Raw genomic sequence first — 9,935 nt, forward strand, 5'->3', positions numbered from 1 at the left:
TACAATAACCTTTTTCATTTAGAAGTCAAATGGAAACACTGAGAAGAGCTGGCTTGAAACCTGCTGAGGGGCTGTTTTGGTTTTGGTTTTTCTCTTTTTTACCTTCTCACTGATACAAAAATAAAATCAAACTTCTAATGTCAGAGCAGAGATCCATAAAGTCAAAGGGCAAACATCTGATTTAATTCACAGATAATTGTAGGAAAAACCCAAAGGAAATCAAATTCCAGTTTCACAAACTTGTCACTGAGACTTCCTTTTTAAAAATATTTAGTGTGTTACTTCCAGTGTGTACTTCCAGAGGAACTGAGAGACCCAGAAACAAATCCCATCTCCATCTCTTAGGCAAGGTTTTGGTACTAGGGGCTGACTACAGGAGTGACTTCTGTGAGGAGTTTTAGAAGTTTCCCCTGTGTCCAACAGAGCCAGTACCAGCTGGCTCCAAGACAGACCCGCTGCTAACCAGGGCTGAGCCAATGAGCAATGGTGGTAATGCCTCTGGGATAACAAAATAAAGAAGGAAAAAGGTACTGCACCAAAGCAATTGCAGCCAGAGAAGAGAGGAGTAAGAATGTGTGAGAAGAACAGCCTGTAGACCTCAAGGTCAGTGGAGAAGGAGGGGCAGGAGGAGCTCCAGGAGCCAGAGCAGCCATGGTGAGTCAGCTGTGCCCCTGTAGCACACAGAGGTCCATGGTGAAACTGCCTCTGGAGGACTCCATATCTTTTCTGGTTTTATACAGTATGAAGGATCTAGATTTGTTTCATAAGTGGCATGATAATACAAAGGAAACTAATATTCCTTTGGTGTTACCTCACTGTAATAATGGTTAAAGAGTGAGTGGTTAGTTATTTCAGGTTCCATGCTGTCTCTGTGGTTCTTTGATACTATGATAGCTCTTACATGGAGAGAGGCTTATTTATGTTAAACTTTCATTAAATCAGGCTAGATACTGAATCACAAACTCTTGCCTTCTTGTCATTGTAGAGACAGACAGAAATGACACACCAAGCAATGTATCAAAGGCTTTTTTTATTTCTGCCTGTTCTCCTTTCTTTATAGTTTTACAGACCTCATGTGTGACTCCAATTGTTTAGTAGCTTTCTTGCCAATTACTCTGTTGGTTAGTAAAAGGTATTTTTCTTGTCTATCGGATCTTTCTATTCTTAAATTGTTTACATATTTTCTTCACTGATTCTCATGGTATAGATTTAATGTTTATGCAGGTGCTAGTTGTTTTTCACCTGGGACTACATTGTTTTGTTAACAAACTGTTCACACCAGGATTGTTTTCACATGGGAACTTGCAAAGTGCTACCTTCACTTTGAAAAAATGGCAGACTGGCCACTGATCTAACAGAGCAGGCCTGATTTTTTGAGGCCTTTCTTTTATAATTTTTCTACCTTACTGCAACACCTTTGAAATGCTCAGTTTAATGGATGAATTCAGCCTAAAGCATTATGAAGCACTTCATCAATTACATTAAAACCATCTGCTGGAATTTAGAATCACTTTGCAAAAGAGAAAACTATGAAAACGTGCTTTCACAGTTGCACATTTTTCAGCAAGAACATCTTGTAATCTTTGGATTGTGACATTTTCATCGCTGGTGGAAATACAGTTCAGATTTGACTACTTACAACATCAGATTAAAAAGTAGTATGAAGATGTGAATAAAACAACAAAAAGGAAATAGGTCCATATTCAAGTAGAACTTTATTCAAAATCCTATAAACAAGCATCTACATTTTCAAAGGTAGCTAGTTATGCTGATATTTGATTTGACACATCAAAGCAGGCTCAGGTCTTCACAGCACTGACATTCAGCAATCTGTAAAAAAGACAACATCTGCTCTAAGGATGGATGAGACATCACATAGTGAGCCCTTCAAACCACTGGTCACTTTTAGGGAAAGGCAGTAAAAGGAAGAAGGAAAATGTATTTACTTAAGTAAATTCAGCAATATGAATTTTTTTTTCTTTTTCTCTCTTCTATTTATATCTTCTGCATATTTTCCCTTCATTTTTTACAGTTTCTATCTCTGTGTTCCTGAACTGTATTCTCTTTTCTGTTTCATTCAGGAATTTCTAACCTTCTGTATGTCTCCTCCTTCATTTCCCTTATCAGTGATTCTTCCTTTTCCTTCACTGGTTCCTCTCCTCTGGCACTAAACAGGCTCATCTTCTCTCATCATCTCTTCCCTTTTGTCCATTTCTATAGCCTGTACCCACTCCATCTCCCCACTAGTCTCTCCTTTCTTCCCCAGATCCTTACACAGAAAAAAATGCATGAATGGAGATGGTTTGGTGAAAGCTGAAGCCAGATTGCTCCCAGATTTTTCCCATTGTGTATCTTTTCTGCCACCTCTTCTCTCATGAAGCCTGCCTGCCCACTGCAAAACAGGCAGCATAGCTACTGAGGAGGGCACCACTTGTCTCTAACAGCAGTCCCTGAGAATGAAATCTCATTCAGATTCCCAAAGGAAAATCAACAGATTTTCAGCACCTACATCAATCTCAATGAACTGCTTTGTTTTAAAGCTCTTCTTTCTTCACGGTTCTGAGCAGGAAATGGAGATCATGATCTTTGAAAACTCTGCTTGCCTTCACTAGAAGCCTGAGGTACATGAGCTTTAAAATTATGCCAACATCTCAAAACTCTGAGTTGTTCTGTAGTTGTTAGGTCTGCTCTATAATTAAAGTGCTCCTACAAGTAAGTAACTCTAAAGTAAAGGCAGTGTGGTAGAAAGCTGTAGTGGTTAAACACTTCTCACACCAGTAATAGCTTAATCCATGCTGCTCTTGTAACTAAGATGCCACTATCTCCTGATCCCACAAGATCAAGATAGGAAGAAAGAGGTGCTAGTCATGTATTTTTAAACCTGTATTTTTAAACCACTATCCCCCAAGAATGTGGGAATTAGCTTCATGTAATGGCAAAATATGCTGAGTTCATATATTCTGCAAGCTCATGGCACTACAAATATTCCTCTTAAAAAGCATAATATCTCTGTTTTCTTAGAGTTTAAAGAGAATTAGGTTAGGAGAGAATGTGAGCAGACACTAAGCTAAAATCTATAAAGAACAGGTCTGCTCCACAAAAGCCACACTCTACAAACTGTAAAGAGAGAAACACATTTCCCAGAGCACCAGCTGACCATTGCAGACAAATACTCAAATGCCTGAAAGATTACCTGGATTACCTCTTTTCAGGTGTGCTGGAGGAGTGCTTTTCCAAACAATTGAATTTCTTAGGGCTGTATGCTAAGAACAATAAGGCTCATGATGAACATGACACCAACACTCACCATCTATCAGTAGGAACCAAGTGATTATTCCACGAACAGATGTGGAACCTTTAAAAAAGGTTTCAGAATATGAAATAAGGGGACTCAACACAGCAGCCCTGAACTGATTTCTTCTGCAAAGATTTCAAAGTCTGTTGCCTACTTACTAAAAGAAGAGATGGGTTAGCTCTGCAGAAAGATGCCCTGCAACTTAAAAATGAGGTGTAATAGTGAAAGTTTCTTATTATTGACTCTTACTTTTCACTCTTGCATGTCTTGAATAGAATTGAGGCTGTACAAGTAAATCACTGTTGTTCTGTGACACTGGTTTCAGGCTTCTAATGGAGAAATTGTTCTTCACATTCCAAACTCCTTCCAGAGCCACTGTTAACAATTTGGCAAAATAATAGCTTTATAACTGATTACTTCAGCTTGTTCTAGAATTAATATAAAACTACACAATAATATTCTTCCATAGTTAATGAAAACAGATTGACATCTTCAGAGAAAAGTTCAGATTGCTAAAGGCATGCAACGCTCTCTACTGTTTATAGAAGCTCTTAGGACTACTCAGGCACACAACTGAAGCAGGATATAGCTTCAGTTAATTATTCAGTTTATTATTGTCTATAATAAACAAGAAACAGTAGTAATACCATTGATGCAGGAAGTATCCTTTTTTGGTCATACTGGAATACCAAATACCCTCATAAAAATAGAGAAAACAACACTCCCTCCGCAAAAAAATCCAACCCAAACCAAAAACTAACCAAACAAATAAAAAACCAAAGCCATCACCATCAGAACAAAATTAAAAGCTAATTTATTTTGTGGAAAGGTTACAATTTACTAGCCATCTAATTTATTTTAAACAATACACTTTAGCAGTCCAAACCGTGTAAATCAATAACCATGCAACCTGACAACTGTTGCCTATCAGAGCCCAGGCCACTTAGTAAGCATCTCTAATTGTCCAAACAGCTGAAAAAATGAATTCAGTATTCACTGAATAATCTGTACACCAGCATCTATATTTATCATATTCATCATTCATCATTGTTATGCTATGCCTATAACATTATGCTGTACATACCATTTCTGTACTAAGCTTGCTATAGATCCTTATTATACAGTCCTGTAACAAATATTTATGTTGTTTCTCTATTATCTTTGTACTTTAAGCCTTTGTAAGATACATTTCTTTGGGACACTCCTCAAAAGTCATGAGAACATGTAAAGTAACATCCATTTATTCAGCCAGACTGAAATACTCCAGACAATTTTGATCCATTGGCAGATGAATGCAGAAAAAATAGTTGTGTTCAGCTCTCAGTAACATTAGGCGCATGAGCAAATTGAGCAGACCAGTGTTAACATCTGCGACTCAGCTCTGTGCTCAGTTCCCCTTTTCAGTCAAGAGGAAAAGAACAGGCACTTTTAGAGCATGACACATGCAATGACAGGTGTCTAGGACAAGTCAAAAGAACATCCAAAGTGCCTTTTTTCCTCTGCTTACTACACACAGAGGCTACCCAAGTCAGTCATTTGCAGGTGTGTGCTTTAATTCCCTACAGAGCCTAGTCACAGTAATAAGAATTACAGGCTCAAATGGTCTTTACATCTGCTGGGTACTGATTACATCACCTAATTTAGGTACATTTTTGTCTGTGAATCCAACTGTTTTAAATTCATTTTGAGTGAGTTTAGAAATGGGTATCAATCCTACACAAGTATACTAATAAGCAAATATACTACAGCATTTCTTTCAAAGAGAAAGGTAACAAAACCTCCCTACTGCTTGGCAGTTGTTTCTGGTTTATTAAACTGATATATCATATGGAATTATCTGTGTTCTTCTGGTCTCCTAATTTCTCACAAAAAAAAAAAAAGAGAGAAAAAAGTAATAAAGACTATATGCAATCCTGCTGTTTCTAAATGCTCTGCACAATATTACATAAATGTTCTGTAATTTTGCCACAGTTTCTCAAAAAAATCACTTGTCCTGAGGAACACTTGCCATTTTCTGATAAAGAGGATTACCTGCAGTTGGATGATTAACATTGCATTCTTCTTCCTGTAAATGGAAGTGCTCCTCCAGTATTTCTTTAACTCTCCTAGGTGGCTCAACATATACACATTTCTGTCCTGTTAGTAAAATATATTACAAAACAGCCTGTTATTATAAATCCCTTGAATGCTGATGTACTTTGCTGAATGCAATCATAAAGCTATGCTACTCTGCATCCATCTTCAATGCACAGTGAACCAAATCATTACAAATATATGAAGGGGTTCAGCCAGGCCCTACTCCCCGGGACAGGAGGATGGTAAGGACAGGACCCTGGTGGGTCCACCCAGACAGGGCGTGCTGGTAGCCAAAGCCACCCCAGGGCCACTGGGGAGCCGGCCACCGTGCCTCCCCATGACAGACATGCCAGGGCAAGATGGAGAGGCACCCGAGATGTCCTCGCTGCAGGAAGTCTCCAGGGAGCTGGAGAGGGATGCGGACGCCCCACGGCACCAGGGCCAGCACCTGCCGCGGTGCTGAGGGACATCAGTGAGGGGAACATCAGTGAGGGGGACATCAGTGAGGGGGACATCAGTGAGGGGAACATCAGTGAGGGGGACATCAGCGGGGAACGGCTGGGCTCCCGAGGGGACAGCGCGGGGTGGGCCCGGGCTGGGGCAGGGGTGGCCGGGGACCGGGGACGGCCGTGCTCACGGGGCTGCTCGCCGCGGACATCGCTGCCCGGCTCCCCGGCCGCCGCCGCGGGTGTGTGCCGGCCCGCCGCCCTCATGGCTGCCGCTGCCGCTGCCGGGCGGTTGGGCCGGGCTGCGGCGCGGGGGTTGCCAGGCTGCCCGGCAGGCGGGGCCGCCGCGGCGCTGCCGCTCCCGGGGCACCGAGGCGGCCCCGAGGCGCGCTCGGGCAGCCGGCTGCCCCGGGGACAGCGGGCCCTGGCACGGGGTGCGGGACAGCTCCGGCTGCCAGCAACAGCTGCTCCTCTGTGTCACTCGGCATGGCCGCGGGAGCGGGGCACGCACATCACAAACTCTGTACCGCTGCGGGCTGTCACCGCGGGCCTGCCCTACGGAAGGGTGCCGGGCTGAGGGGAAGAACGACAGAGTCCAGTTTAACTGATGTATATCTGCTGATACTAAAAAGTAGTAGTTTGGTCATAAAATGAAGCATCTTCAGACACTGCTTATTGGACTGAAGTGGCCTTGTAATCCACGTCTCTATTATTCCTTGATGCATCTCAAGGTATATTCATCTTCTTCCACGGATGTCCTGAAACCAAACTTTTAAAAACAATAAACATTAAAATCATGTTACACCATTCATAGTTCAGAAGGTGTGTTTCCATTTTCCAACAGAAAGTGCAGAACATTACACACTGCTTCAAGACGCCCTCAACAGTAGCTTGATCAGAGCACCAATGTGGTCCAATGTATCCCAACCCTGCTGCTACTGCTACAGTTGTGCTGCATGTTAGTGGAAGGAGCTTGGGATCACTCAGTAAGGCATCTGCATGGGACAGAGATTACTACAGCTCTCATAGTGACAGTACTTCAGCACTCACATTCAATTTTCAGTTTGACAGAGAAGCAACTTTCTCCACTTATTTAAACAGATGGCAAAGTTGAAGCTGATAATCATACTGTGTGCCCTTACCATGGCAAAATTTTAGTGTACTAACTCCAAGGGCAATACTAAATTACCTGTAACTCCATCAGACACGACAGCATGCTGGCTGTTTATCCTCACATGGTTGTGGCTCATTTTGTCCAATTAATGCCACATTCTTGACATTAAGTCTTTATGCTTAATTGCAAGGGAAAAGTAAAGAGGATCTTGATAGAAAGTCACTTCCTTGAAAAGCACCAGGAAAAAAATAAACTAGAACTACTTTCTATCCTATGAATAATGTGTTTGATTTATGAACACGTGATTGCATTGATAAATGGACTTTCAATTAAAAATATGACAAAATACTTTGGGTTAAATATTTTATTTTATAATAAGCCTTACATTAGGTTCCTTAAACATTTTGTGTATCACCCAAATAAGTTACATTCATTCTGAGCTTTCATGCAGTTTTAAAAAAGTTAGAATTTCTCAAAAAATAATTTTCAAGTGAGCCATAATAAAGTCTGCATAACCAAGCCAGAATTTTTTCACATCAAGTAAATATTCCAGTTTTCCCTCCTGCTTTGACACTACAGACAACTTACAAAGGCCTCTCCAAATCTGCACTTATTAAACAGAAACTCACAGGAATTACTGAGACTTTCTGAGCACCTCGTCTAACTGCAGTAAAGCTTCAAAGTGACCACTGAACTGCTCTGCAGGAGGTGACATTTTGCCTGAGGAGAATACTGAAATATCTTACGTTAAAACCTCTTTGCAAAGAGACAGACCACCACCGACAGGCATGCAGAACACTAACAAGAAAGAGGCAGAAGACCTCACATTCACAAGCTTTTATGGGGACACAGTGTTTATGCAGTCTTCTACTATTTCAAAAAGGTAGTGATATATATCAGTCCTCCTTGCAATGTCAAGGGCAGTTTCATCCAAGTTGTTTTTCAAGTCTGGCTTCACGTAGCGATTCATCAGCAGGAGCTCAAGGGTTTCCCTGCTGTTCTTGTTTCCTGCAGCGATGTGCAGGGGTGTCAGCAGCCCGTTCGTCTGCGCGTTGATGTCCGCGCCCTGCTGCAGCAGGAACGCGGCCACGCTGGTGTTGTTCCACTTGCAGGCGCTGTGCAGGGGCGTCCAGCCGTCCACGGTCTGCGCGTGGACGTCGGCCCCTTGGGCCACCAGCTCGTGTGCAACGTCCAAGTGCCCGCTGTAGGCAGCTCGGTGCAGAGGAGTGTACTGATCCTCATCACGAGCGTTCACTGGAGCCAGCTTCTCCGTCAGGAGCCTCTTCACCGTACCCAGCTGTTTAAAGAAAACAGGGAACTTCACGTGATTCTACGAAACAAGATGCATGGCTTTTGTCACGGACGCATTTTATGAAAAATCCTTTGTCGGGATCCTTTTCTCCTGAGAAGCTGGGAGGCCTCAGAAACAAAATGTAAACAATAATTATCTGCTGCTGTACAATGCAACAGGTGCATCTTTGATTGGTCTGATGTGGTTGTTTTTAATTAATGGCCAATCAAAGTCCAGCTATCTTGGACTCTCTGGTCAGTCACAAGATTTTATTATCATTCCATTCCTTTCTATTCCTTGCTAGCCTTCTGATGAAATCCTTTCTCTCTATTCTTTAGTACAGTTTTAGTATATAATTTTCTTTTAATATATCATAAAATAATACATCAGCCTTCTGAAACATGGAGTCAAGATTCTCATTATTTCCCTCGTCCTGGGACCCCTGCGAACACCACATGGCTTTGATGGTCCTGAAGTTTAATTTCCGTCAGTGCCAGAAGCACTTATAAAACCTCAGATACAGCCTCTCCACCCCAGTTAAAAGGCTTATTTGCCATGAAGAGCCTAGCATGCTTTCAGTTTATAGAAGTTTAAGAAAAATGCTGTTACTTGAACTTTGAACTGGAATCAAAATTTGTTCTAAAAGCCAACAGATCCAGAGATGCTTCAGTGTGTACAGGCTACAAAGGGTGATGGTTTACATACAGTGGCTTGTGAAACCAAATCAAAAGAGCTCAGAGAAAGAAAGAAAAGTATAGGTAAATTTTTGTTTGTGGATGAGACTACAGACGCGCTCAAAATAACATTCTTGTAAATTACATATGTGAACAGAGCAAGTGCCTTACCCGATTGTTTTCAGCTGCCCAGAGTAGCAATTTCTCCGGATGTTTTTCCATTTTCTTTTCTTGCATTTCGTACCACTCTTCTGTTCTTTCTTGCTCATCATCATCATCATCAGATTGTCCTGACCAACAGCTCTGAGTTCCCACAGGAATCAAATGCCTGTGTGTCTCCAGCAGTTCAAGTTGGTTAAAATGCTCTGTGAAGTCTTCGAACAGCTCGCTGTCATCATCGTCCTCATCAGCTTGCTTGTCTTTATTCATTTTCAGTCAGCATCTGTAGAACAGTATTTATGTTAACTGTAACTGTTATCGGTGCACTGTCAATAAAACTATCTGATGGATGATGCTGATGTCAACAAACAGCAAAACTCAAGGGAAAACTCAGTGATTCTCTGCTAACCCGGGCTTTGCCAGCTCTGCCAGAACTCACAGATAATATACACGCTAAAAAGCACCGCGTTACCCCGACCCCCGGACGGCACCGCCTTCAGACTGCGCGGGGCTTTGCTGAGCGCACTCGGAACGCTGCTCACTTTACCAACAAAGGGTCTGGAGAGCACCCCGGACTTTGGGGCAGAGTCTCTGCTCCTCCACAACGGCCCGGCCCGGCCCGGCCCGCAGCACCGGCCCCGCTCCCCTCCGCGGGGCCCGCATCACCCCGGGCAGGCCCCACCGCTCCGCAAGACACCGGCCGATCCCCGCCCGCCCCGCGGGTCTCCCATCCGCCCCGCTGGGCCCCGCTCCGGTACCCGAGGTCCCAGCGCCGCCGGGGCTCCGGGCGGGGCCCGGCGAACGCTTCCGGGCCGCGCGGCCGCCGGACGTGACGGAACGGGTCGGGCCGAGCCGGGCTGGGCTGGGCCGGGGGCGGTGC

The 9,935-nt window shown here is 43.4% G+C and overlaps 2 protein-coding genes across 2 annotated transcripts; both read right to left on the bottom strand.

Annotated features, from left to right (window-relative positions):
* Positions 1-1,696: 1,696 nt before the first annotated feature.
* Positions 1,697-7,173, bottom strand: C2H11orf97 (chromosome 2 C11orf97 homolog). Its single transcript, XM_077173979.1, has 4 exons — positions 6,009-7,173; positions 5,327-5,431; positions 3,545-3,670; positions 1,697-1,830 (listed from the first exon to the last, which is right to left on the bottom strand). Exons 1-4 carry the CDS (start codon positions 6,082-6,084, stop codon positions 1,823-1,825), a joined length of 315 nt encoding a protein of 104 aa, XP_077030094.1. The 5' UTR covers positions 6,085-7,173; the 3' UTR covers positions 1,697-1,822.
* A 107-nt stretch (positions 7,174-7,280) lies between these two features.
* ANKRD49 (ankyrin repeat domain 49) lies at positions 7,281-9,935 on the bottom strand. The gene is made up of 3 exons (XM_054627689.2): positions 9,814-9,935; positions 9,068-9,338; positions 7,281-8,228 (listed from the first exon to the last, which is right to left on the bottom strand). Exons 2-3 carry the CDS (start codon positions 9,323-9,325, stop codon positions 7,770-7,772), a joined length of 717 nt encoding a protein of 238 aa, XP_054483664.1. The 5' UTR covers positions 9,326-9,338; positions 9,814-9,935; the 3' UTR covers positions 7,281-7,769.

Source organism: Agelaius phoeniceus, chromosome 2 (genome assembly GCF_051311805.1).
Source record: "Agelaius phoeniceus isolate bAgePho1 chromosome 2, bAgePho1.hap1, whole genome shotgun sequence".
Taxonomy (NCBI): Eukaryota; Metazoa; Chordata; class Aves; order Passeriformes; family Icteridae; genus Agelaius; species Agelaius phoeniceus.

Excerpts from the sequence above, each read along its gene's own strand:
- C2H11orf97 (XM_077173979.1), bottom strand. The coding sequence starts at position 6,084 with ATGAGGGCGGCGGGCCGGCACACACCCGCGGCGGCGGCCGGGGAGCCG. Across the intron at positions 5,432-6,008 it reads TGTCCGCGGCGAGCAGCCCC|GACAGAAATGTGTATATGTT; the intron begins GTGAGCACGGCC and ends TTTTACTAACAG. Across the intron at positions 3,671-5,326 it reads TGTTAATCATCCAACTGCAG|TGGCTCTGGAAGGAGTTTGG; the intron begins GTAATCCTCTTT and ends AATTGTTAACAG.
- ANKRD49 (XM_054627689.2), bottom strand. The coding sequence starts at position 9,325 with ATGAATAAAGACAAGCAAGCTGATGAGGACGATGATGACAGCGAGCTG. Across the intron at positions 8,229-9,067 it reads GGGCAGCTGAAAACAATCGG|CTGGGTACGGTGAAGAGGCT; the intron begins GTAAGGCACTTG and ends TTCTTTAAACAG.